A 27,552-nucleotide genomic window follows, 5' to 3' on the forward strand; every position below is an offset into this window, starting at 1 on the left:
GGGACTGCGGGCTGCCTGGCCACGCTCAGCTGCTGCCTCCTCTGCCGTTTCCGGGTGTGTGTGCTGCATCTTTCCAGCTGCATGGTAGCAGTTACTTCGTTTCTGTGATGATCTGACTGCTCTGTGGTAGTTCTCTCGTTCCTGGCCTTCCAGAGTTTATTCAGCTCCCTATAAACTGCCTTGAAATTGCCAGGAAATCGTCTGTGCAGTGTTCAGGGGTCCTTCAGGCACACCTGGTCTCCGCTGTGCAGCTGGACTTGGCTGCCGTGCCTTCTGAGCTGGAGTGTTTGCCCCTTCGTCGTGGATACTGAATTCTCTACCACGCTGCCTTTACTTTTAGATTTTCTGCCGAGGAAATTCCGAGAGGAATTTGGATCTTTCTTGGAATGAGCTAAAGAAAGAAGTCACTTTAGCTGTGGAAAATGAGGTAAGTTTTGGGCAGACAAGGAATCATTTCTTGCACCCTTCTAGTGGGCAGGCCAGCACTGGGGGGCTCTTGGGGGCGTTCGTGTCTCAGCCTCTCACTGGAGAAGCAGGAGCGGCTGCCAGGCCAGCAGCATCTAAGGGACAGCAGCTGTCCACTTGGCTATAGTTCATGAAATCACAGAGCCCAGACAGTTGGAAAGGTTGACTTCCTTTCTGCTTTCAGCTCCACGGCAGTGTGACGGAGTACGAGTTCTCCCAGCAGGACTTCCGGAATCTGCAGCAAGAGTTCTGGAGCAGGTTCTATGCCTGTTGTCTGCAGTACCAGGAGGCCCTGTCCCAGCCCCTCGCCCTGCTTCTGAATCCGCACACCAACATGCTGTGCCTGCTGAAGAAGGTGAGCCGCTGCGAGGGGCAGGCGTCCCTGGCACAACAGTGTGTCTGCGGCTGACGGCTACGCTTTCTTTTTCCTAATGTGGTTCGTGTGCTTTTCGTATTTTACTCACTTTTATTCCAAAGCAGTCTTAGACCTACAGTTAGAGCGACAGTAGCACAACACATTCTGGATCCTCTTCATCAAGACTCTTCGTTTGTCGGCCTTTATTTGCCCTGTTTTGGGGGGTCTGGGGGCGGGGACTAAGCCCAGGCCTTGTTCGTGCCAAGCACACCTTCTGCTCCTGAGCTGTACTTTTCAGCACTACCTCCTTTTCCCATTCTGCACCACTTGAGAGCGAAGGCATTGTGCCCTTTACCCTGCGCCGTTTCATTGTGAATCTACAAGCCAGGATGTTCTCTCAGATAACCACAACGCAATGTGAAGATCAGGCGGTTTTGAGCCTGGCATGGTGGCAAATGCCTGGGAGGCTGAAGCAGAAGGATCTCAAGTTCAAGCCTGGGTGATTTAGCAACTTAGCAAGACCCTCTTTAAAAAATAAAAAGGCCTGGGGGTGTGACTCAGTGTGAAAGCCCTGGGCTCAATCCCCAGTACTGCAAGCAAAAAGAAAAAAAAAAAAAAAGGCTGTTTGATATTGTCATAATAGTATACAGTTTATTTCGATTTTGACAGTTGTGCCCATAATTACCCTTTCAGATCCAGGGCATAGTCCTCGTTCTTACATAATTAGTCATCTCTTCAGCATAATCTCAAACTGATCAGCCTCTCTTCATCTGGTTTTTTTTTTGGTTTTTTTGAGACAGGGTCTCACTATGTAGTTGAGACTGACCTGGAACGCACTGTGTCACACAGGCTGGTCTCGAACTCACAGCGATCCTTCTGCCTCGGCCTCCCGAGTGCTGGGAGTGCAGGCCTGTTACATTCCAGTGTCCCTTGATTTGAGCTTGTCTGTTTCCTCATGAGAGTTAGGATTTCACCTGTTTTGTATTAGCAGTGCTAGGATTAAAGCCAGAACCTGCACCCCAGGCCCTGGCAGTTGTTTGAAGCGACAGTTCAGCTTGTCTGTGTGTGTCGTGTGCAGTGTGATTTGCTGTTACATGTCGCCGTTTATTCTGTCCACGTGCAAATCCCCCGATGGGCGGAGGATGTAGCTCAGTGGTTCTTCTGCCTGCCTGGCAAGTGGGACTTTCAATCCCCAGTACCAAAAAAAGAAAAATCCCTACTGGGCCCGGCACGATGCGCCTGATGGGAGAAATGTGACGGCCAGCTCTGTGTTTCCAGGGCTTCCTCTCCTTCCTTCTGCCCACACCCCTGGTGGATCACTTGTACCTCCTGCCTGAAGAGAACTTTCTGACAGAGGACGAGACGGCCATATCTGACGGTAAGAGCAATCATTGCTGTCTTGTCTGTGTGATCCTCTCTGCGTGAACCGTACGCCAGGTGGATGCAGAAATCACTGCTTGTCCTTGTGGCTCCTGCTGGCCACGTCCCCTCCGTGCAGATGTAAGGAGAACAGAGGCGGCCTAAGCATCTCTGAGATCTCAGACCCTTTGGCATCTGGTCCCACTATGTGGTTCAGGCTGGCTTTGAATTCATGGCAATCCTTCTGCCTCAGCCTCCCTAGCGCTAATACTCTGAACATAATCATTGGTCACTGGCTTGAGATGCAAGCAGCCCCTCTCACCCGCAGACGTGGAGGTCGCCCGGGATGTCATGTGTCTCATGCGGTGCCTGCGGATGGTCGGAGAGTCAGTGAGCACGGACATGTCCGCGCTGATGGAGATGGACTGCCACAGCCTGCGGTCCCCGGAGAAGGCTGCGGAGCGCATCTTGCAAGACTTGGTCGTCATCGACGTGTAAGCGGGCCTCCCTGGCAAGAACGCGGCAGTTTCTCGGGCAGAGCCAGGTGTTGCATGCACATTCAACTGTGGAGAAAGTCGCAGCTTAAAAGTGTTTCTCCTGGAATCAGAGCCGACGTCTGTGCCGAGTGCCTGCGTGCATGCGAGTGATGCTGGGGATCCAGCCAAGGGCCTCAGCGTGCCAGGCGTGGGCTTGCAGGCCTCTTCCTCATGTTGGTTCCGCTTGGCATCGCTGGGAAAGGGGAAGTGTGTTGGGGGGTGAAGCGGTGTCCTGCTCCCCCGTGGTCACCTCCACCCCTCGGGAGCGGGCCAGCCTCCCTGGTCTAAAGCGTCTCCCCCGGTGTACTGTGGAGCGGTCTGTGTCCTTCCAGAGAGAACGTGATGGAGGACGTGTGCAGCAGGCTGCAGGAGATGAGGAACCCGGCCCACGCCATCGGACTTGTCATCCGGGAGATGGACTACGAAACAGACGTGGAGATGGAAATGGGCTCCGACCCAGGTAAGCAGGAGGGAGCAGGTGTGCCTCGAGGGGCGCGGAAGCCGAGACCCATCCCCCGTCCCCCGTCTCCCGTCTCGTTCCAGCTCAGCCTTTGAATGTCCGCATGAATCTCTCGCAGCTCTACGGCAGCAGCATGGCGGCCTACCTCCTGTGCAAGGCCGTGCACAAGATCGCCAGCACTCGCTTCCTCATCTGCCGCGACCTCCTGATTTTTCAGCAGCTGCTCACGAGGCTGGGCGATACGGTGAGCGCCTCCCGGGGACGCCTGTGACCCTCAGGGCAGCGGGCAAGGGGCACAGCAGGACGGCACGCACTGCTCCCCACTCCGTCCGCTCCCCAGGTACGTGTGGGCTGTGGCTGAGGAAGCAGTGTAGTCTGGGACCGCAGCCTGCTGAACGAGGAGCCTGTGTGCGTGAAGATGCGTCCTCAGGCCGGCCTCCCGGAAGTCTAGTGCTCACCTCGACACAAATGGGCTAGCGGTCCTCTGCATGCAGGAGAAACAGAAAAAGGACTTTTCCTTTTTCCTCCCTCCTCCCCTCCCTTCTCCCCTCCCTTTTTTCCTTCTTAATTCAGGATCTCACAAAACTGCCCAGGCCGGCCCTAAATTTGCGATCCTCTTGCCTCAATCTCCTGAGTGCTGGGAACAGAGCTTAGAACGTCTGTTTTTCTGCAGGACCAGCTCTCCCCTGAACATAGTTTTGAGATTGCAGACTTTGTGTGGTCCTTCCAGCCTTACGCTGGGCTCCCTTTTCCATCCTGTTCTGAGTCCACCAGAGACTCTTGCCATTTACAGTCTCCATCGCTGTGCCTACTGATTGTGCCTTGTGAAAAACTATGCTTCCGGGCTGAGCAGGGTGGCCCACGCCTGTGATCAGAGCACTCAGGAGGCTGAGGCAGGAGGATCGCTGCAAGTTGGAGGACAGCATGAACTATACAGCAAGACCCTTTCTCAGAAAAAAAGATGAATTACTAAATAAATCTGCCAGTCGGGTCCGTTTGTTCCTGCTGCCCACCGTGATGCCGGCTGAAATCCAGGACCCTCCCCCTTGTCTCTGGGTCTGTGACGTCACTCAGGCCTGGCAGGGACATGATCCGATCTTGGCAGTTCCTGTCCACAGGGTTCCCAGGGGTGTGTACAGTTCTAAGGCGGAATTTATTAGCTCACCTGTGTTGCTAATGGTAGAATCCCAGACAAGAACAAGGAAAGCCTTTGATGGAGGGTAACTAAAGATAGGAAGGGGCCCGGGGATTCAGCTCAGCGGTGCTGTGCTGGCCTCGCAAGCGCAAGGTCCTGATTTTGCTCCCCAGTACCGTAGAAAATAGAGACTCCAGGGAGAACCAGGACCTCGCTCTAGTATCTGTCACTTGGCTGACCCTCCTCTTTCCATCTCTGTAGTCTCTTCAGTTTCTGTAGGGTGTTTTTGTTTTTAAAATGCAGTCATAGCTTTTGCCTTTTCTGAACACAGTAGAAAATAGCTGTTCATCATAGAACAGTTATAAAATAAATATAACCAAAAAACAAATTCGTCATCTTCTGCCAAGTAGTAACCGCCGTTTGCATTTTGGCAAAAACTTTTTTTGGTGTAGTCTGTAAAGTTAGAATGTCCACTTACACTTTTCTGCACTGTGGCCGTTCTCCTGTTTGGCAGTCTCATCAGCCTCCCGCTCTGGGCTGACCGCAGCGTCCTTGTAATCATCTGCTCCTGCAGCTGCCTCCGGGCTGTGGCAGAGAAGAGCTGGAACCGGAGCCGACTGGTCCCAGGCGGGGCACTGCCAGGCCCGCTCCCCGGCTCCAGTGGCGCTAAACAGGATCGGAACCTCTGCTTCCTCTGCAGTTCCAGGCTCTCCCATATGAGAGTTGCTTTTTCACCAGCAGCTCCCATGACTTGGCGGCCTGGTTTTGATTATTCTGGGGCTCTTAATGTTTGGAAAGCTATTTTAACACTCGCTGCCCCTGAGTGCTTTTGACAGTCGTGTGTGTGTCCGTGTGTCCCTGTGTGTGTGGTGCTCTCCTCCTCCACCTGAGCCTTAAGTGCCGCCACCGCCACTCACAGCGTTGTCCATCTCGCCCGTCACGCACAGGGGATCCTGGGACCCGGCCAGCTCTTCCAGGCCCAGCAGGAGGTGCTGCATCGCACCGCCCCACTGCTCCTGTCCTACTACCTCATCAAGTGGGGCACTCAGTGCTTGGCGACTGATGTTCCAGTTGACACGCTGTGAGTCTCGCTACCGTGACTGCTGTTAAAGTGAATTGTGAATTTTAGTATTTTTTATTGTCTTGGTGAGGGGCAGTGCTAGAGGTTTAAAACTTTTTTAAGCATTATGCCATAATTAATTCATCTTTTAAAAGTTTTTATTGATTTTTCTTTTTTGTTTTTGTTTTGCTTATTGAGACAAGGCCTCGCTATATAAGTTGGGCTGGCCTTGAACTCTCAGTGATCCTCCTGCCTCAGCCCCCTGAGTGCTGGGATTTCTAAAAGTTTGAAAGTAACTTATAAAAATTAAAATAATAAATACTTATTTATTACACATGTACTGAAGGCAAAATGAGAGGAAGATACAGGGAAGTTAGATCGTGCCCAGACGCACTGTGCTAGTTACTAAAGGTAGGCTAAGAGCAGGTATATCAGTGCACACCTGTAACCCCAGTGCTCAGGAGGCTGACGCAAGAGGATTGCTCCAAGTTCTAAGCCAGCCTGGGCTAATAGTAATACCCTGTCTCAAAAAACCAAAGCAAAGCAAAGAACCAGATGGACCTTTCCCAAAGGCAAGCTGTCCTGTTCTGCAGGTGTGTGTCTGGTTCGGTTTGTGTGCTCGGTGGCACCTGTTCCTGAGCTCCATTGACAGCACTCTCACTAGGGCGAGGGTACATTGTGTGGCACAGGTGACACGCATGTGATGCTGTCTTTCGCTTCTCACAGGGAGTCCAGCCTGCAGCACCTGTCAGTGCTGGAGCTGACCGATTCAGGGGCTCTTGTGGCGAACCCGTTCGGTAAGGAGCAGCCGGCACACCACGGGCCTGGGAAGCAGAGCAGTGGCCCGGTGTGGGTGAGGGTGCAAACTGGGTCCCACCCTGCGATGTGTCACCTCAGCACCGGGGTGTGTGGGGTCCTGTGAGGGGTCATCTCAGGAGGCTGTGCTGAGACCGCAGTCACTGCGGTGCCAGTCCGCCTGGCTGGCTCTTCATTTCTGTGCTCCCACTTTCCCACGGCTTGGGGGCGCACGCCTGTAATCCCAGCACTTGGGGCTGAGGCAGTAGTAAGGCCAGGCTGAATTACAGAGGAAGGCCCTGTCTCAAAACGCAATAAAAAATAGCCAGGCATGGTGGTGCATGCCTGTAATCCCAGCACTCGGGAGGCTGAGGCAGGAAGATTGCTGCAAGTTCAAGACCATCCTGGGCTACAAAGTGAGTTCTGGGTCAGTCTGAACTACATAGTGAGGCCCTGACTCAGAAAATAAAACAATAAAAAAACCCTTAAGAAGCTTCTGACCAGGTGTGGTGGCTCAACACCTGTCATCCCGGCTGAGGCAGGAGAATCATCCTGAGTTTAAGGCCAGCTTGGGCTACATAGTGAGTTCAGGGCCAGCCTGCACTACAAACCAAGACCCTGCCTTAAAACAAACCAGAACCTGCTGAGTCCTGGTGGCTTCCCATCACCTCAGTCCACAGATGGGGAGGCACCCCTTTCTCCCTGACAGCGGTGCCCACAGTGTGGGGGGATAACCAGGGAGGGTGCCTGGGTGTGGTGAGGCCTGAGGCGGGAGTGACTGCGGCGTGGAGGGCCTCTGCTGCGCCTGTGCAACCCCAGGCAGTGTGCAGACCACCACCAGTGGTGCCTGTGGTGCCCTCTCTGGAGTCCAGACACAAAAGAAAAGCATAAGCTACCTCAGCTGAAGGTCAGCATACCGTCACGGACTGGTTGTCTTCACTTTGTGTCTTTTTAAGTATCCAGCCCGCAGACCATTGTGGAGTTATTCTTCCAAGAAGTTGCAAGAAAACACATCATCGCCCATCTCTTCTCTCAGCCAAAGGAACCACCGAGCCAGGCAGCACTGAACTGGCCGGAAGTGGCTACTACAGTTACCAATTATTTATTGCAGCTTTTGTATCCTTTTGCTGGAAAGCAGAAGAATCTTTTGCTTGGCATCAGAAGGTTTTTGGGTATCGCGATACTGGAGCCCCAGCCCCGGGCCTCGCACAAGTTTGGCGCGCGCTGGGACAAGCGCACCGGCAGTGCCTGTGTGCTCGGCTCTGCTCCAAGTGCTGGCTGGCGTCTGCGAGGCCCAGCCCCTGCCCCTGGTCACCCCTCCTAGAGCTCAGTTCCTGCTGGGGCGGGCTGGGCTCATCCATGGACAGTGCTTCCCACTGAGCATGGGCCGTGCTTCTGGAGCCAGTGGACACCCAGCACCTAGCAGTGTCTGGCACTCAGCAGACAGTGCTGTGCCAGTCTCTAGAAGAGACTCTGGTCCGGAACGCGTTGTACTGGCAAAAGGGTGTGCTTTCCTTCTGGCATTCGGGGATCAAATCCAGGGCCTTGTGCACGCCGGGCACGCACTGCGCTGTGGAGCTACTCCTGGCCTGTGTGTTTGTGTGTGTTTAAATTTTTTTTTTTTTTATACTGGGGATCAAACTCGGGTCTTTGTGCTTTCAAGGCAGGAGGCAGCACCACTGAGCTAAATCCTTGGCCCTGTGTTTTTTTGAGTTTTTTGTTTGTTTGTTTTTGTTTTTGTTTGTTTTTGAGACAGGGTCTCACTCTGTAGTTGAGACTGACCTGGAACTCACTATGTAGCCCAGGCTGGTCTCGAACTCTCAGTGATCCTCCTGCCTCAGAGTTCCAAGTTCTGCGATTACAGGCGTGCACCACCACACCCATTTTTTTAAAAAATTGGTTTCATGACTTCCAGATTTGATATCCAATGTGTATATTTAAGTTTTGCCGAAGCAGTAGAAAGCTGTCCTTATCCAGTGGTAGGTGGCCCAGCAGTCCCGGCTGTCTCTTCCTGGAGTGTCTGATGGGAAACTGTCAGTACATGCAGTTGCAGGTGAGCTCTGCCTACCTTTCGGGGCCAGTCACGCCTGTGAAAAAGGCCCCCACGGGCTTCTTCTGTGTGACTATTAACTGCATTGTAATTGGGCTGTTTGTAAGAACCCCTGAAGTTCAACTTGTGGCCAGATACAGTGGCTCACACCCAAACACCCAGCACCTGGAGGGCTGAAGCCAGCAGGTCCTGCATTGGAGGCCAGCCTGGGGCAATCGCAGCTCCTTCTTCAGGAGCCAGGTTCCATCGCGCACAGACCTCAGCAAGATTTTCTCTACTACTCCCCTTTCCCATCCCTCTCTCTCCCCAGGACTGAAAATCGAGTGGACCCAGGGATCCTCTGCACTGAGCTATAGCCCTTTTTTTTTTTTTTTTTTTTTTTAACCAGGGATCAAACTCGGGACCAGCAGGCGGGCACCATTGAGCTAGATCCCCAGCCCCTTCTCATTTTATTTTGAAACAGTTTCACTGGGTTCTCCTGACTGGCCTCAAACTTGCCATCCTCCTGCCTCAGCCTCCGGAGTAGCTGGGATGGCAGACGTGCAATACCAGGACTGGCTTCTACTTCTCTCTTGATGGTGTCACTACTAACATAACTTTTTCCGGAGTATCTTTTTTTCTTAGTTGGGTTTTCCTTCTACTAAAACAAATAGTGCTGTCTTTATATAAATCCGTTACTAGGTCCTTAGTCACTGAACCGATATACCAGAAATTGGAAAATTGCTGATGTGTAAAGTGCCTGTTGTCACTGGACTACTGTTTGTGTGTTTGCTTCTGTTGTTATCGAGGAGCCTGGACAGGGCCCAGGCGGTCATTCTGCTTGGCCTCCCGAGTAGCTGGACTAGAGACGCACACCGCGGCCCGGCTGTGTTTGCTTTCCTGTATCTAGCCTGCCATAAGAATGTATCAAGGGGAGGGGCTGGGTGCTGAGCTCAGTGGTGCTGCTGCCTGCCTCACAAGCGCAAGGCCCTGAGATCGATCCCCAGTACCAAAAAAAAACAGTGTATTAAGGATTAGGATTTAATGTCCAGGTGATTTTAGAAAGTAAAGTTTGCCCAGCATTGGGAGGCTGAGGCAGGAAGATTGCAAGTTTGACACCAGCCTGGGACCATAGTAAAACTGTCAGAAACAGCAGCCGCAGCAGCCTCCGTGCGGATCCCGCACTGCCTTCTCCCTCTGCATGTGTCCGTCCCATCCCCCATCATGTCCCTCTCCTCACAGGAGTGCTTGTGCCTTTCAGGACTACATCCACCTACTGCACCCCTGGTGTCAAGTCAACGTGGGCTCCTGCCGCTTCATGCTGGGGCGCTGCTACCTCATCACGGGCGAGGAGCACAAGGCGAGCCGGCTGTGGGCCTGACCTTCCGCGGGAGGGTGCTGTGGGGGCGGAGGGCCTGTCTGGCTGCTTGTGCTGAACAGTGTAGTTAGGGTATGGGGGTGCGGGGGAAACCCGGAAAGCTTCCTGCCTGCAAACCGAGTGCTCTGCGGGGCCGGGCCAGGGAGCTGGTGGTTCAGGCCGACCCTGGGCACCTTAGCGGCTCAGCAAGACCCTGTCTCCAAACCAAAGACGAAGGTGCTGGGAATGAGCTCACGGTGAGGTCCCCACACCCCCCGACCCCCAGCAATAAAGAACAAGCCCTGTGCCCCTGTCCAGGTGTTTTTAGGAGCTAATTTTTGTAAATGACATGTATTGATTTATGACATTGTTTTCATTGTAATTTTTGCGCTGTGCAGTTTTTCTTGTGATTGTTCACACTTATTGTTCCTTTGAGCACCTTTTTTTGTAAGTTTTCAAGTATGCAGAAGCTCCCAAACTTTGAACAGTCACATGCCCACCACCCAAATTCAATTACCATGTGGCTGGAGGTGTTTTCCTGCGCATCTGTACAATGGCTTTTTATTTTTTAATTTTTTTATTTTTTGGTACCGGGAATTGAACTCGGGTCCTTGCGCTTTCAAGGCAGGCCACTGAACAGCTGAGCTAAATCCCTGGCCCTTTTTTCTTTTTTTCTTTTCCTGTACCGAAGATTGAACTCCGTATCTTGGGAGGCAGGAGCACCACCACTGAGCTAAAACCCTGGCTCTCTTTAATTTTTTCATTAATAGCATTTAGAGAAGAAATACAATCACATATCCAACTCTGACTTTGTCAGGAAATGAGTCATAGGCATCTTGAGCAGTTGCTCGCATGCACAGCGGAAGTGCAATCCGAGTATGGAAGTGACCCACCGCCGCCTGCACCTTCCTTCCCCCAGGCCCTGGAGTGCTTCTGCCAGGCGGCGTCTGAGGTGGGCAAGGAGGAGTTCTTAGATCGCCTGATCCGTGCCGAGGACGGGGAGGCCGCATCCAGCCCCAGGCTGCAGTATTACAACAAGGTGAGCCAGGTGGATGGCACAGCTGCCGCACCTGTGCAGGCCCGCGCCAGAAATCCGGTGCAGCTGGCCCTGCACTTTGCCATGAAAACAGTGGATTGGCCTGGAGACAGTGTGAGCTTTGAGCTGTCAATAAATTACTGTGTGCTGGTAACATGGGTGTTCCCTTGTGAACTGGCAGCCAGCTTCGTACTTCAGTAAAAAGTAGAACCCAGGGCTGGGGATTTAGCTCAGTGGTTCCACCGCCTGCCTCACAAGTGCAAGGACATGAGTTCAATCTCCAGTACCAAAAAAAAAAAGTAGAGCCTAGCCAGGCGTGGGGCACACACTGGCAATCCTAGCCCTGGGAGGCCGAGGCAGGAGGATTGGAAGTTGGATTTCCGCGAAAGCAATTTAGCAAGACCGCATCTCACAATAGAAAAGGGCTGAGGATGTTAGCCCAGCACTAGGGCCTGGGGTTCAATCCCCAGTAGTGCGGGGTGGGGGATATGTGTGTATGAATGATACAAATAGATATTTACCTATATCTGTTTACATTTAGGAGGGTGGGTACAGGTTAAACCGGACAATCAGAAAAGTCCAAATCCGGGGGTTTAGCTCAGTGGTGCCGCCACTGCCTGCCTCACAAGTGCAAAGACCCAAGTTCGATCCTCTGGTACCAAGGAAAAAAAGTCCCAAGATCAGTGCTCACTAAATGTGGCCTTTAGGACTTTGTAAGACTGATGTTATTTGCTGCGCTTCACATCACCCGCAGCCTAAGCAGCTTGCAGTGGGAGTTGGTGCAGTGTGTGTGTCCCTTACCTGAAATGCTTCGGACCACAAATGATTTCCATTCTGGGTTTTCTTAAATACTTGGGTCCATGTTGTAAGACCTCTGGGGCGAGGATCCACCTCTCAAACCGCAGTTCTTTTGTTCCCTACACCACCCCTCCTGCACACACCTGGCCCGCTCACCCTCCGTGGCTTCGTGAGCAGTGTAGTCCGCCTGCGTCTGGGCTTCCGCCTCTCGCGTGAGGTTGGGTGTGGAGCTCTCCTGTCTCGGGAGCCCGCAGTGCTCACAGAGTCGCAGATTGGAGCACCTCAGACCTGCAGGAAAAGCGTCTGTGCACCTTCAGTAAATCCTACTCGTCCATGGTGGCGCACGCCTGTTACCCCAGTTCCTCGGGAGGCAGAGGCAGGAGGGTGACAAGTCTCAGAACCTAAAAGGGGTGCGGGCTGGTGATGTGGCAGCATGTGGGCCCTGGCCGGGTCCAGGCCCAGGACGGCAGGAGGAAAAGTGCGCCGTGAGCAGCTGGTGAGGGGCGCCAGGTCAGGGCCCGGGACAGGGCTGTGATCGCCAGGCTGCTCCCACCCTCCTGGTGCTGCCATGCGGGCAGCGAAGGAGGGACAGAGGACACGACCGCGGTGCTGTGTGGTGGGTGCAGTGAGTGCCACTTCCTTCCGAGGCCACGTGCTGCGTAAGAGCGCAGGCACAGCCGTGTCTTCAGGAGCTGTCATTACTTTGTCACGCTTGTCAAAGGACAAAGCAGCGCACGGTGATGCCAGTTGCACTGTCTGGAAAGACAAGCAGGTCCTACAGCCCATGTGACGAGAACCGAAGGCCAGATCGTCCCGGCCAGTTCGGTGACGCCGTCCGGCGCTGGGGGTAAACCTAGCCTGGCCCAGCAGCCAGCACTGGGCCGCCAGCCACACCCAGTCCCTGCTCGGTACCTTTGGCTTTGTCCTACCCTCCCCAGGTCTGTAGTTAATTTGGAAACGTGTTTCAGTTTGGAGACCACTGCGCATTTTAACAGCGTTCACTCTTACGCTTAGGTTCTGCGCCTGCTGGACGTCGTCGGGCTGCCCGAGCTGGTCATCCAGCTGGCCACAGCGGCAATAACGGAAGCAGGTGATGACTGGAAAGGGCAGGTAAGAAGACGCTGCAGTTCCTGTGCCACGCACTTCACAGTGGAGCTGGCGTTTTCATTTCTTTTGCTCTCTTTTGCTATCCAGGCCACCTTAAGGACATGCATCTTCAAACATCACTTGGATCTGGGTCACAACAGCCAGGCATATGAGGCCTTGACCCAGATTCCCGACTCCAGCAGGTGAGTTCAGGGTCTCTGGGTAAGGCAGAGCACCAGCTGCATCCCATGTGACTGCGCCCCTGTCCCCCGCCCTCCTGCAGGCAGCTGGACTGCTTACGGCAGCTGGTGGTCGTCCTTTGTGAGCGCTCACAGCTGCAGGACCTGGTGGAGTTTCCTTACGTAAATCTGCACAATGAGGTGGGTTCTGTCGGCCTCCCGCAGCTAGGAACACCTCATCCCCCAGCACTGGGCTAATCTCAGCTCCCCTGGCTTCCACCCCCAGGTTGTGGGCATAATTGAGTCGCGTGCCAGAGCCGTGGACCTCACGACTCACAACTACTATGAGCTTCTCTACGCCTTCCACATCCACCGCCACAACTTCCGCAAAGGTGGGCTGTGAGCCAGGTGCCAGCCATGGGGCCTCCTCAGTAGTGTAATTGTGTTTTAGAAAAGCACTGTGTGCAGCTGGGCATGCAGCCCGGGGTGCCATGCCTGCCTGGCAAATGCAAGGACCCGAGTTCGATCCCTGGTACAGAAAAAAGCATAATTTCAAAATTGTATGGTAAAGAGGGCTGGGGCCAGGCATGGTGGTGTATTCTGATAATCCCAGCACTCAGGAGGCTGAGGCAGAAGGATTGCCAAGAGTTCAAGGCCATCCTGAACTACATAGAGAGGCCCTGTCTCAAAACACTTAATAAATAAAAAAGGGCTGGTGTGTATCTCAGTGTAAGGGCCCTGGTTTAATCCCTAATATCACACAGTACATGAATGTCCCTGCCCTCAGTTCTTTGTGGTATGCACCCAGAAGCAGAATTGCTGCAGCCTGGGATAGTTCTGTATTTAATTTCTGAAGACCTGCCATGTTGCTTTCCTGAGCTCCTGTACCCTTTACGCTTCTAGCAGTAGCACATGAGAGTTCTTGTGTCTCCACCTCATCGACAGTGCATGATCTTTTCTTTTCTTCTTTAGTCGGGTCTCCCTAGGTTTCTAAATTTTCCGGGGTAGCCTCAAACTTGGAATCATCCTGCCTCAGCCTCCTAGGATGCTGGGATTACAGGCATGTACACTCATACCTGGCTCCCACACATGGTTTTTGGTTTTTGTTTTATTTTGTTTTTTTAGCTCTAAATAAATTCAACTTATCTTAACTTTTTTGAGTTTTTTTGTTGTTTTTTTTTTGTTTTTTGAGACAGGGTCTCGCTATGTAGTTGAGACTGCTCTGGAACTCACTGTGTAGCTCAGGCTGGTCTCGAACTCATAGCTATCCTCCTGCCTCAGCCTCCCGAGTCCTGGGATTACAGCTGTGCGCCACCATGCCTGGCTAGTCTTAACTTTTAATACTTGGTAGGGGTAACTAGTTCTCTGTCTCTAAAGGAACACATTGTTGAAATTCTCCCACATTCCTTCCTGCCCCACAGCCGGCACGGTGATGTTTGAGTACGGAACCCGATTAGGCAGAGAAGTCCGCACACTACGGGGACTTGAGAAGCAGGGCAGCTGCTACCTGGCCGCCCTCAACTGCCTGCGCCTCATCCGCCCGGAGTACGCGTGGATCGTGCAGCCCGCCACTGGTGCAGTGGTAGGGAGCTGTGGGCTCCAGTTGGGGTCACTGCATCTCTTTGCTTTTCCCTCTTTTTCCCTTTGTTTCCTTTCAGTTCTCCTGAGGGGTTTGTTAACACCTTCTTTTGCACCAGCTCATCAGTACAGGTCACGATCGCTTTAGCTCCCAACTTCAGACTTTTGGCAGAAGAACATCGAGCAGCATGGTTTCCATTTAGAGAGCCTGGCTTCTGCCAAGCTCCCAGAACTGCAGTTCAGTTCTCCTCCGATGTAGAGTAGGCTCGACAGATTGGCCCTGGGGAAGATTAGAATAGTGATGGCAGCCAGATGTGGTGGCGCACGCCTGTCATCCCAACACTCGGGAGGCTGAGGTAGGAGGGTCGCTGCTGTGAGTTTGAGGCCAACCTGGGCACACAGTAAGTTCGAGCCCCATCCAGACTACATAGTGAGACCCCATCTCAAAAATAGACAAAAAATAATGATATATCTGACCTACGGAAAGTCCTTAATCAATGCTTGCTGCTTTTATTTTGATCGTATTTTTAATTCTGCTACAGTTATTGTGTCACAGGACACACACTTGGAGTTTCCTACTGTGCTGACTGGTCGCCAGTGCCCACCTCCTTGGATTATGTAGTTCTCGCATTTGTTAGGTTGTTACCCAGGTTACTAAGGGGGACTAGGACTCTAAACAAGGAAAGTCACCTGATTTATATGGAGGGCAAATCCAGGGCCTTGGACTTGGAAACACATTATAGAGCCAACTTGGCAAACAATTCTGCTTCTTGACTGATAGTTCCAGTACCTCTAAGAATTGCTAATTTTTTATTAAAGCTGGGTGTGGTGGTGCACACCTGTAATTCCAGCACTCTGGGAGGCTGAGGCAGGAGGTTCTCAAGTTTGAGTCCGGCCTGGGCAACTCAGTGACTTAGTGAAACCCTGTTTCAAGATAAAAAATAGAATGGGCTGGGAATGTAGCTCATTGCATGGGTCCTGGGTAAAATCCCCAGGACTGCAAAAATAAAAATAATTCCTACTGCAAGAACTTACACATGAAAGCTTCGATTCAGTTAATAATATCAAACTAAAAATACTCGTTTTCACAGGTAAATCTCTTTTGTCTTCCAGTATGATCGTCCTGGAACATCCCCCAAGAGGAGCCATGACGGCGAGTGCACAGCCACCCCAGGTGAGTGGGGTCACACACTGGACTGGCGCGGAGTGGCCCTCGATGAAGATGTGTGCCTTAGCTTGCCGTGCTTGTGTCACGTCGTGGTTTCAGTGTTGTTCCATCACACATCACCCAGGGTGGCAGTGAAATTCCTTTAGTTTATTTTCAACATTCTAATCTGCTAAAAAGTCTGGAGCACCTTTGACAGTGCTGTGTGACGATGAGAGAGATGCAGACACGTACACAAGGAGAGGCGGATGTTTTTGTTGCCTATTGCATTTGAATCAGCCCATCGGCAAACCGTTTATCACAGGTTCCTTGATACTGCTATGTGATATGACAGCTGTCTTAATTCTTTCTTGTTGTTGAGACAAATACCCAAAACCACAAAACTGAGGAGGAGCGGTATATTTTGGTTCACCATTTGTAGAGGTTTCAGTCCATAGCTGGCTCCAAGGAAGGGTGGCGTGGCTGAGGAGAAACAGCCCATGGCAGGGCAGACCGGAAGCAGACTTCCTTCTTTTGCTTTTTATTCCAACCAGGCTACAAGCTTATGGTTGGTGGCGCCCCTAACCAGGGTGGGTCTTCTGGCTTCAGTAAGTCCATTGTCCACACCAGAACCATGCTAAACCCATCGGTACCACACCCCCTCCAGGAGTGCATGAGGCTCTGGGGGACATCTCGTTACGTGCCGGGGTGTGGATGGGACACATGGTTTCACACTGCCCCTTCCCCGGGGTGTATGCCCTTTCTGATGGCGATGGCAGAGAGCCCAGCAGAGGGACCTGTCCAGTGCCTGCGAAGCCCAGGCCTGACTGACACTGCCAATGAGGCAGGTGTTGCCTGACTCGGCTGTGTGGATGCGTTGAACTTAGCTTTTTCCAAGCTCCCTCCTGCCTGCCTGCCTGCCTGGGAACAGCAGTGTCCCGCGGGACTGACAACTGGACGCCGCCCGAGTGTGGGGACTGAGTCTTCTGCTTTGGCCCCAGCTGCCCGGCAGGTGGAGATCCTGGAGCTGGCGGACCTGGAGAAGGAGTGCTCCCTGGCCCGCATCCGGCTCGTGCTGGCCCGCCACGACCCTGCGGCAGTTGCCGTTGCAGGTGGGAGAAGCACGTGGAGTGTGAGGCCTTGGCTGTGGCCGTGGGTCCGTGTCGCGTGTGCCCCGCCACGCTCACACCGGTTCCCACTCGCACAGGAAGCTCGTCGGCGGAGGAGATGGTCACTCTCCTGGTGCAGGCCGGCCTCTTCGACACCGCCTTATCACTCTGCCAGACCTTCAGGCTGCCCTTGACGCCGGTCTTCGAGGGGCTTACTTTCAAGTATGTGCGGTGACCTTTCGCAGGTTCCCCGTCTAAGGTGAAGTGTCACCTTACCATTCGCGTGAGGTGATGACTCGCACCGTGGCCTACAGTGCGGTTTAGAGAGGAGCTTTTCTGCATCCATGCAGCGATCTCCTTGTGAGGCTGAAGGAGGAGGAGGAGCCAGCGCTCAGCAGTGGGTCCAGCTATACCCGCGCGGTCCCTCGCTGCCCCTCCAGTTCTGCTGGTGCAGTACGGCGGTGCCTGCACAGTGCTCAGGGCGCCCTCTCCCTGCAGGTGCATCCGGCTGCAGCTGGGCGGGGAGAACGCTCAGGCTGAGGCCTGGGCCTGGCTGGCCGCCAACCAGCTGTCTTCCGTGGTCACCACCAAGGAGTCCAGGTGCGGTGCTGCTCTGCCTCCGCCGGGCGCGTCGGGCACAGCTCTCTCCCTCTGGTTCCATTGTGCTGCACACGTGGCTGCACTTTGCTCTTTCTTCCCCTTGGGGCTGAGTTTTGATTAGAGCGGGAGACTTTACAATGAGATTAACACTCAAACTGGGATGTCTTTGCCGTGAGATGTCTCCACGTCCCCTTCTCAAAACAATGTACTGTGTTACCAAGAAGTACTTTTGGGCCGGGGATTTCATTCAGTGGCACCACACCTGCCTTGCAAGCAAAGGTCCTAAGTTTAATCCCTGGTACCCAAAAAAAAAAAACAGAAGTACTTTCATCCCAGCATTTAGGAGGATCCCTTGAGCTCACAAGTTCAGAGCCAACCTGGGCAGCTGGGGGTGGGGCACATGCCTGCCATCGCACACCTGGCCTGCATAGTGAGGTCAGGGCCAGCCTGAATTGTATAGAAAGCAAGACCCTGTTTCAAACACCACAAGGAAGCAGATGAACAGCCTGAAACACTTCCATTCTGATTCTCAGTCAGCTTCTGCAGGATTCAGGAACCAGTGATCTAAGCCACTTTCTTTCTTGAGAAATCCTGAAGAAAAGAGATTGTACAGTGAAACCACTTGCTCTAGTTTTAATGTCTCCCGGGCACCTGGCCCTGCTCGTGAGTGCCCGCTCCGCTCTTAGCCTTTCACTTGCTTCTTGCTGGGCTGGGTATGGAGCCCTGGGTTTGGCCCAAGTCCCACAGGGGAAACTCCAACGCATCTGTCCTTTTCGCTTTTCCTCAAGTGCTACAGATGAAGCTTGGCGGCTACTGTCCGCGTACCTAGAAAGGTACCAGGTGCAGAATAACCTGCACCACCGGTGTGTGATCAACAAGCTCCTGTCGCACGGCGTGCCCCTGCCTAACTGGCTCATCAACAGTTACAAGGTACGTGCTGTCCTAACCTAAGAGATGAAGAGCCTACCCGTTACCCTTCTAAGTGAGTTCGGGAACCAGGAATGGTGGTGCACACCTGTGATCCCAGCGAGCACAACTGAGAGCCCAGCCCGGGCAGCCTAGACCCTGCCTCAGAATGTAAAAAGCAGAAGACGGGATAATAATTATGGGACCATACCAACATACACTTCGGGCAGCTTCTCTGTCGCGGCCAAAATCACGAAGAATGATTTGGCTTAATTGCTACACACGGCCCTGGGCATTGAAAGTTCCGCAGGTTGGCATCTGGGTTGCTGCCTGCTGTGTGCTCACAGACCCTGCCTCAAAAACAGAAGCACGCTGAGTCCACGGGCCACGTGTTAGTGTGGTTTCTATAACCATGAGCACCCCTGAGGCTGGCTGACTACAGCAGCAGCCTTCTCAGCTCACCATGTTGGAAGCCGGGAGGCCAGGAGCTGCTGGTCCTGTCCCCTTGGCCTCCGGTAAGGTCCTCCCTGCTGTGTCAGATAGAGGCCACCCACGTCGTAGCGGGACAGGACAGCGGGCATCCGGGGTGAGTCCGCCATTTCTAGAGTTCACGCTGTCAGTCCTGAGGGGCAGGGTGGCTCCCCCTGAGGTGCACTCACTCGGGCGGGAGGCAGGTGCGCCCCTGACCCGACTTCTCACAGAAGGTGGACGCCGCCGAGCTGCTCCGGCTCTACCTGAAGTATGACCTGTTGGAAGAGGCTGTGGACCTGGTCTCCGAATACGTGGACGCTGTGCTGGGGAAGGGACATCAGTACTTCGGAATCGAGGTGGGTGCACAGGGTCTGCCGCCTGTGGCCCCACGCTCGGGAGCGTGAGGCTCTGAAGCGGGCCATGTGTGCCCTGCCAGCTTCCGGCCCTGCGAGTCGTGACCCCACTAAATACTGGCACTGCAGGTTCTAAACAGAGTGGGAACAGGGTTCCCTTTCTTCGTCCAAACTGTTGCCTGGGCCGGGCATGGTGCCGCAGGCCTGATTCCAGCACTTGGCAGACTGAGGCAGAGGGATCGCTGAGTTTGAGACCAGCCTGGGCCACCCAGTGAGACCTTGTCTCAAAATGAACGAGCAAACGCATGAGCGAACCTAGCGAAGCCACGTGTGGTGACGTGAGCTATGACCCAACACGTGGGGGCCCAAGGCAGGAGGGTTTGAGTCCCTTTGGGACAACTAAGACATAAAAGGTCCAGGGACATAGGTCAGTCGGTACAGAAGCCCTGTGTTCAGTTCCCAGTACCAAAAGGATGGGCTGATTGACTGATTGATTAGGTAAGACAGCTTCATTAAACGGCAGAGAAGAGAAAGGCAGTGACGTATGAGTACGAGTGTGTGCGTGCGCGCACGCAGTCCCTCACTGTGGGGAGTGGGCTGGCTGTGGTGGGGCACACCTAAGCCCTATAAGCCCAGCGCTGAAAGAGGCCGAGGCAGGAAGATCCAGGTTTCAGTCTTGCTGGACAGTTCGGTGAGACCCTGTCTCCAAAAGGGTTGGGGACGTAGATGGTGGTAGAGCTGTCCTAGGTTTGATCCCAGTACCACATTGTACATTAGAGTCCTGTGAGAACGGTGTCCCAAAGAGGGTGCACTTTGGGTTCTGAACCGCAGACATTTCGCCCCTAGTTCCCCCTGTCGGCGACGGCCCCGATGGTGTGGCTCCCATACTCTTCCATTGACCAGCTGCTCCAGGCCCTGGGGGAGAACAGCGCCAACAGCCACAACCTGGCGGTGAGTGTTGCTCCAGCCCAGCTGCTGTGTGAGCTCCCACAGGCCCAGGGCACCGGGCCTGACTCGGGCTCAGTGCCCCGAGGACTCGGCCTGGAATGAGCCCAGGGCCTGTGTACCGGGGACAAGATGGAGTCTCCTGTGCACGCACAGTCGGCCTGCTCTGGCGGGCAAGCAGGACACCCGCATCCTGGCCCTCGGCTGCCCACAGGCCACGTAGAGAGGACGCCTGTCCCCTTCCAGCTGGCTTTCAAGCCCCCCCAGGAACAGTTTGGCTGGGCCAGACATGGTGGTGCACACCTGTATGCCAGCTCTTGGAAGGCTGGGAGTTCAAGGCCAGCCTGGACTGCATAGCAAGACCCTGTCTCAAAAAACAAAACAAACACTGATTCAGAGTGTTAGCTACTCCTGCTTTTTTGTATGCTTTTTCTCTTTTTGTGGTGCCAGGGATGGAATCCAGGGCCTCACAGTTCATAGGCTGAACTACATCCCCAGCCCTATTTCTTCTCTTGAACGTTTTTTCAATGTTAGGCAGGAGAAACCTGGTGTGATGGCGCATGCCGATATTCCCAACACGGGGAGGCTGAGGCAGGAATATCCCTCCCTGGCCTGGTTGAATTAGCAACTTAGCAAGACCCCATCTCTAAATAAAAAGGTTTGAGGATTAGGGCAGTGTAAAGGCCCTGGGTTCAGTCCCCAGTTCCAGGGGTGGGGGTGATGTGCACAAGGATTCGAGGTACTGTGTGACAGAGTCCAGCACTGCGAGGAGAGCATGGAGGTGAGTGGGTGGAGCCTCACTTCGGTGAAGCCCCACGGGCAGTCACAGTGACAGCACTGGTCTGTCTGCAGTCCCTGCGCTGGTCAGTAACGATTTCTTTCTTTCCCTATAGCTGTCTCAGAAAATCCTTGACAAACTAGACAACTACCAGCAAAAAGTGGATAAGGCAACGCGGGACCTGCTCTTCCGGCTGAACCTGTGACCCAGCATCCCCGGCCCTGGCACCCGGCACTCTGGGGGGCTGCGGGAAGGGCGGCGCGGGGAGGGAGGCAGAGCCGGGTTCGCTGCTGGTGCTTTCTCGATCTCACTCAGACTCAGCTGCTTTTGTACCGTGCAAGAGTCACAGCTTTTTTAGAGTTTCTATTTTTGTAAACTACAGAAGACATTGTTCCTCTGCGGATTAAAACCCTCCTGGCTCGCCGCGGTATTGTTCATCCTCGCTGACCGTGCACCAAGGGGTCCCGCAGACCTCCGCCCTCCCTGTGTTTTCTATGCCGATGGATTATTTTGGTCCAGAACCGACCCTATTTTCTGTATCGCAAACAGGCCAATGATTTTGTGTACTGTTTTCTTTATTTATTGTGAAGTTTTTATATGATCTTCAATAAAGTACTAATTTGCCTAAGAGTAAATGATGATCTGTTTAAAGGAGAATTTTCTTTTTTTCTTTTTTTTTGGAACTGGGGATCAAACTCAGAACCTTGCACTTGTGAGGCAGGTGGTGGAACCACTGAGCTAAATCCTCAGCCCAGAGAATCATATTTTGAATCTGGCCCTGAGACAAAAAGTAAACTTTTAGCTAAGGAAGAACTGGAAACCCATCTACAAAAGCAAAGTAAATTCTCTTAATGTCTGAGATTTATGATAATCAAGCCGGACTTGATCAGACGGTGATTCTAATAATGTTTTTTGCTTTGTTTTGTTTTGTTTTTTGAGACAGGGTCTCACTAGGTAATTGAGACTGAACTCACTATGTAGCCCAGGCTGGTCTTGAATTCACAGCGATCCTCCTGCCTCAGCCTCGTGAGTGCTGGGATTACAGGTGTGTGCCACCACACCCAGCCAAGTCTAATAATGTGAAATACCAAACCAAAATACAAACTTTACTGGATAGATTCAGTAAAAAAAAAAATTGGGGGAAACAAAAAAAAAAAATCTTAGATTTTATTCTGTGTATTAAAATCTTATCTTTCAAAGAAATGGTCTGTATACTACTTGTGTGAGTGCCCTTTGACTTCTGAGTTTTTGATTAGCCTTTAATGTTTATACCTTCAATACCATGTTTACATGGTATTATTTTGTTCTGAGGCGGGCTCTCACTGCATAGTTCAGGCTGGCCCCAAACTCAAGGCAATCCTGCCTCAGCCTCCCAGGTGCTGAGATTACAGGCATGCACCACCATGGCCAGCACATATATACTTCTAATGTGAGTTTTTCCATGGTACTGTTGATGGAAGATAATTTGAAGTGCATGCTTTTTTGTTTTGGTTTGGTTTTTTTGGTACTGGGGATTGAACTTGGGCCCTTGTGCTTGCGAGGCAGATGCTGGAACCACTGAGCTAAATCCCCAGCCCCCACATGGTTATTTTAATATTATTTTGTTTTTTATTTTGTAGACAGGGTCTTGCTGTGTAGCCCAGCTTGGGCTCAAACTCATTATCCTCCTGCCTTAGCCTCCCAAGTGCTGGATCAGGTATGCACCAGCATCCCTGGCAATTTCACAGCCCTAAAAAAGTTCAATAAAGGGCCAGGGATTTAGCTTAGTGGTGCCACCACCTACCTCACAACGCACAAGGACCTGAATTCAATTCCCAGTACCAAATAAAAAATTTTAAAATAAGTAAATCTTACTTAGAAGAAAAGCTCCAGTGCTGATCACCTCCCTTAATTTCCCAGAATGTTGCAGACTACCCATATTCCTCATACTAAATACTAAAAAAAAGAAAATGTAAAAGGTTTATTCATCAGTCATCCTGGCCTATCCCTGTAATCCCAGCACTTGGGAGGCTGAGGTGGGCCTGCAAGTTTGAGGCCAGCCTGGACTAACACAGTGAGACTTTTACCTTTAAAAAAAAAGGAACAAAAAATTTTAAAAGGGCTGTGGGGGGGAGGGGGGGATTTAGCTTAGTGGTTTCTCCACCTGCCTTGCAAGCACAAGGCCCGAGTTTGATCCCCAGTACCAAAAAAAACAAACAAATTGACATTCTGTGGGCTAGAGATTGAGCTCAGTGGTTCCACTCCCTGCCTCACAAGTGCAAGCAAGGTCCAGAGTTCAATTGCTGGTACCAAAAAAAAAAAAGGCTGGATGACAGAAATAGGGAAAGAGAAGAAATTAAAACAACAAGAAGAAAATAGAAACTATTCACACTTGTATAAAAACAAGAACAGCCACCACGGGGCGGGGGGAAAGGAAAGAAAAAAATGTCCACTTCAAGGCCTGTTTCTGCTGTCACTGGCAGAAAACACAGGCAGAGAGAGTCCAGGTCTGTGTTAATTAATTGTGGCAAGCCAGCTGTAGATTTATAGTAGGGCGGTGGATAATCCTACAAGCCTGCACCTTCAGTTCCACTAAAGTTCAGGCTGGTTTCGAGGCTGGAACCCAGTTTGTTCAGCCACCACAGTCCGTGTGCCTCCTGCCAGTTTAATCTTGACCTCCGCTCACTTGAACGTGGCAGCCTCATGGTGACACTGGGAGCCGCTAGATGGAGCCTGCCCGTGGCTGCTCTGAGTTCTGAGCTCAGCCCTTTAGGATGGCTACTGGCCAATCACGCTCTCCTGGGGGGCACTGAACCCGAATAACTCAGCCACTGCGGTCCACTGCTGTCTGTCTCTCCGTGAGGCCTCAGGCTGCACGTTTGAGTTGCCTTTCCCAAGGTGTGAGTCTGGGCTCAGGGAGAAAGCGCCACTTGCCACCTCCTCTGCTGAAGTCTCGTTGCTCTCACCTCGGATCCTTCTGGGTCCCAGGGGCCCACTTCCCGCCTCCTCACACTGCTATATTCCAGGGTCTGGACACCAGATCTCAGAGAGGCTCTTTCTCTGCTGCTCACCACTCTGCCATCTTCCTGGAAGTCTCAGCTTTTAAAATGGAAAACAAGTACTAGGGAAAGACTGACCGGGAAGCTGAGAGTGACCACACTTAATACACATTTATTCATATGATGGTGTTTTCCGGCTTTCCCTTGTCAAATGTCAGCCTGACACCTAAGTCTTACTGAAACGTCATCAGGACAGCCAAACAAAACAACACCCCTCAGAGCCTTGTACAGCAGCACTCACTCCCCAAACTCTGGGATGCTGAGGCAGGAGGATCACAAGTTTAAATCTGCACTGGCAATTTAGCAATTTAGACCCTATCACCAAATAAAAAGATAAAAGAGGATGTGGCTCACTGTGAAGGCCCTGAGTTCAATCCCCAGTACCACCAAAAAGCAAAACAAAACAAACACAAAAATAAAAACCCTCAGTAATTCCAGAGTTGCTAGGCTCCCAGAAGTAAAGGACCATGACTTATTTTTCTATCAGTTTCTCAAAGTAAGGGATTTTAGCCATGTTTGCCCATTTGGAACCTAGATATAAACACTCTGTAAAGAAGCAGACAATAGTTTAGGCTCTGTATTTTGTACATGGGCTGTCACTTTTGTTTCTTAAAAATGTAAAGATCGTGGGCCAGAGAGTAACCTCAATGGTTCTACCTCCTGCCTTGCAAGTGCAAGGTCCCAGGTTCAATCCCTGGTACCAAAAAAACCCCAAAAAAAACAAAAAACAAAAACCCTAAAGATCAGCAAGGCTTGCTGATGCACACCTGTAGTTGCAACAGAGAGAGGCTGAGGCAGGAGGATCTCAGTGAGTTTGAAGTCAGCCTGGACTATACAGTGAGTTCAAGGCCCCATCTGAAAAAAAAAAAAATTTTTTTTAAACAAGTTCAAAGTGCCAAGGGTTTAGCTCAGTGGTGTCACCGCCTGCCTCACAAGCACAAAGTCCTTCAATCCCCTGTACCCCCCCCCAAAAAAAAGATTACAGGTACATGTTCAGCACTAAGGAGCCTTAAAACAAACAAATATAGGCTTGTATACCACTCCCAGCCCCTCCTGAGAGTCTCCTTTCCTGTGCTCCAGCGGTTCTGTGACCCAACTTTTAAATCACCTCTGGAATGTGGGCTTCCCCTAGGTCAGTGGTGGCGAACCTATGGCACGCACACCGCAGCCAGCTGTTTGTCACCACTGAAAGCTCTGAGAGGTTTGCCATCACTGTCCTAGGGCCTATGAGAGCAGCTTGTGTATTTCAGTTTGGCTCCACCCTGTTTTACAGCAGTACCCGCACACGCACACGCGCACAGACACACACACACACACACCAGTACCTACACTGTGTAGATAAAAGGCTAGCTGCCAGGTATGGTGGGCACACCTGTGAACCCAGTGCTTTGGGAAGCTGAGGCAGGGGGATCACAGACTCCAGGCCAATCTGGGCAGGGTGGCAAATCCCAGTCTCAAAAAAAAATAAAAAATAAAAGAGACTAGGGATGTAGATCAGCGTGAAGGCCCTGGGTTCAATCCTCTGTACAGCAAAACAAAGAAATAAGTGGCTCATTTATACCAATAGTAGCTACCACTCCTTTTTTTTTTTTTTTACCAGGGATGGAATTTAGGACCTTGAGCTTACAAGGCAGGTGTGGTGCCACTCAGCTAAATCCCCAGCCTACCATGGCTTATTTTGTTCCATGTTCAGTGGTAAGAGTTCAATATCGTGGTCTCATTTAATCCTCACAGAAACCCCCTGGATACCATTACCAGTGCTTTCTAGATGCCTTGGTTTGGCTTCGGGATTCCTACAGCCCATTATCATACTTTGCTGTCTTACTTCTCCTTGTGTGTGTATTGTACTGGGGATGAACCCAGGCTGTGCTACATCCTCAGCCCTTTTTATTTTTGACAGGGTCTTGACATGTTGTCCAGGGTGGTCTCAAATTCTCTCTTCCGTCCTTGGCCTACCCAAGTGCTGGGATTACCAGCGTGAGCCACCACGCCTGTCTCTGTCCTCATGAAATGAATCCATACATTGATAACAGCTTCAAAATGCTATTGGCTGGTCAATTTTCAGAAATTGGGGGCAACTATAATCTCAGGACACCATTAAAACCCAGATATTCCCTGTGATAGGTCGGAAAAGGAAAGTACTCCTGCCCTTCTTTCAAATTTATGAATATATATATATATATATATTTTTTTTTTTTTTTCCAAAAACATTCGTTGTGGTGTTGGGGATGTAGCTCAGCCGTGCCCAGTGAGCGCAAGGCCCTGCGTTCCATTTCTGGTACAAAAGGCGGGGGCATTTTATATACAAGCAAACACACAAACCCAAGTAAAGTCCCTGCTCTAGTGGTGGATGTTTTAGTCAACAATCAATTCGACAATGCGTTCAACATTTAGACTAGCATTCTATTTTCCTGTTTTTGGTTCCAGAGATTGAACTTGGGACCTCACTCTTGCAAGGCAGGCGGTGGAACCACTGAACTAAATCCCAGGCCCCTAGAATAGCACTCCCTAAGACTGAGGCAGGCGGTTGCATGTTGGAGGCTAGCACTGGCAACTTAAGACTTAGTGGGGCCGGGGATTTAACTCAGCCGTTCGGTGGCCTGCCTTGTAAGCGCAAGAACCCGAGTTCAATCCCCGGTACCAAAAAAAAAAAAAAAGACTTAGTGGGACTCTGCCTTAAAATAGAAATTTTAAAAGGCCCTGGATTCAATCTTCAGTATCACAAAACAGAGAATGCAGTAATAATACCTATCCCTTATGGTGGTTTGTCAGAATCCGGGGCGATTCTACACGTAAAGGACAGAGTGACTGGCATAGTCACATAGTAAATGCTCAATAAACACTAGGTACTTTTTGTTTTGGTTTGGTTCTTTGAGACAGGGTCTCACTATGTAGTTGAGACTGACCTGGAACTCACTATGTAGCCCAGGCTGGTCTCGAACTCACAGCGACCCTCCTGCCTCAGCCTTCCGGAGTGCTGGGATTACAGGCGTGCGCCACCACGCCCGGCAACATTAGATAGTTCTACTATGCCTGAATAGGAACCGCGATAGCTACTGGAGACATGAAGAGCAACCACTGGTATTTCTTAAGGCAACAGAGAGAAAGCTGGGTATCAACAGGCCTGGGGCACACGTCAATAACCCCAACTACGTGGAAGGCCGAGTCAGGGGACTGCAAGTTCCAGGCCACCCTGGGATACATTAGGCATGAACTACACAGCAAGATCCTACCTCAAAAAAACAAAAAGCACGGGCTGGGATTTAGCTCAGTGATTCTGCCACCTGCCTCGCAAGTACAAGGACCTGAGTTCGATCCCCGATACCAAAAACAAAACAAAAAGCATAAATCGTACTATCATAAGTAATGACCAATGCCAAAACCAAAGCAAGCAATAATCACACACACACACACACACACACACACACACATACACACACACACACACACCCCCACACCCACACCCACACCCAGCTAGCTTCTTGAAGGACAACACGAACACGCACAGCGCAACACGGAAACAAGATGGAGGACAAGACAGGTAAAGAAAAAGACTCCGCGAAAAATACATGGGTGGAACTCGACGCCCCCCCGGAAGTCGCTCAAAACGCAGGTCCTTCCGCACTATTGGCTTGACTTCTACAATTTTTCCTTTTCCGTTGGCTACGTCTTTCAACGCTAGGTCAAAATAGCCAATCGCGTAACACCTCGAGAGGAGTGCCCACCCTTCCGCCCAGAAGGAGGCGTCAGAAGCCCAGAGCGCTTGCGTGCGCGTGCGCACTCTCTGCCAGTTCGCAGTCTCGAAGCGACAGCGGGCCGAAGGCGGAGTTGCGGCTTATGAATATTCATTGCGCGCCGCGCCGCGCCCGCCCCTCTCGGCTGCAGACGCTAGCAGCTCGCGCTCAGACTCGCGATGGGGAAGAAGTCGCGGGCGGTACCCGGCCGCAGGCCCATCCTGCAGCTCTCTCCGCCGGGTCCCC

The 27,552-nt window shown here is 51.9% G+C and overlaps 2 protein-coding genes across 6 annotated transcripts in view; both read left to right on the plus strand.

The window, feature by feature from the left end:
* Nup160 (nucleoporin 160) overlaps positions 1 to 21,158 on the plus strand; it is a 34,180-nt gene extending 13,022 nt beyond the window's left edge. Inside the window, exons 13-37 of one of the 5 annotated variants that reach the window (XM_010612392.3) lie at positions 341 to 427; positions 650 to 820; positions 2,099 to 2,198; positions 2,508 to 2,673; positions 3,048 to 3,175; positions 3,259 to 3,419; positions 5,258 to 5,391; positions 6,097 to 6,167; positions 7,122 to 7,281; positions 8,149 to 8,218; positions 9,456 to 9,554; positions 10,471 to 10,590; positions 12,400 to 12,495; positions 12,580 to 12,674; positions 12,755 to 12,851; positions 12,937 to 13,042; positions 14,072 to 14,232; positions 15,342 to 15,402; positions 16,374 to 16,484; positions 16,580 to 16,703; positions 16,980 to 17,081; positions 17,870 to 18,011; positions 18,689 to 18,814; positions 19,658 to 19,762; positions 20,650 to 21,158. In XM_010612392.3, the coding sequence (XP_010610694.1) occupies positions 341 to 427; positions 650 to 820; positions 2,099 to 2,198; positions 2,508 to 2,673; positions 3,048 to 3,175; positions 3,259 to 3,419; positions 5,258 to 5,391; positions 6,097 to 6,167; positions 7,122 to 7,281; positions 8,149 to 8,218; positions 9,456 to 9,554; positions 10,471 to 10,590; positions 12,400 to 12,495; positions 12,580 to 12,674; positions 12,755 to 12,851; positions 12,937 to 13,042; positions 14,072 to 14,232; positions 15,342 to 15,402; positions 16,374 to 16,484; positions 16,580 to 16,703; positions 16,980 to 17,081; positions 17,870 to 18,011; positions 18,689 to 18,814; positions 19,658 to 19,762; positions 20,650 to 20,739 (2,883 nt within the window). In that variant the 3' untranslated portion in view covers positions 20,740 to 21,158. The other 4 variants (XM_010612393.3, XR_777972.3, XM_033756442.1 and 1 more) reach the window with 4 other exon arrangements.
* Positions 21,159 to 27,378: 6,220 nt separating this feature from the next.
* The window catches only part of Fnbp4 (formin binding protein 4), a 30,137-nt gene continuing 29,963 nt past the window's right edge, over positions 27,379 to 27,552 (plus strand). The window contains exon 1 of the mRNA XM_033756806.1: positions 27,379 to 27,546. Coding sequence (XP_033612697.1) covers positions 27,486 to 27,546 — 61 coding nt within the window. The 5' untranslated portion in view covers positions 27,379 to 27,485. The remainder of the gene's footprint in view (positions 27,547 to 27,552) is intronic.

This window comes from Fukomys damarensis, unplaced genomic scaffold (genome assembly GCF_012274545.1).
Source record: "Fukomys damarensis isolate Sample0158 unplaced genomic scaffold, DMR_v1.0_HiC HiC_scaffold_27, whole genome shotgun sequence".
In the NCBI taxonomy this organism is placed as follows: domain Eukaryota; kingdom Metazoa; phylum Chordata; class Mammalia; order Rodentia; family Bathyergidae; genus Fukomys; species Fukomys damarensis.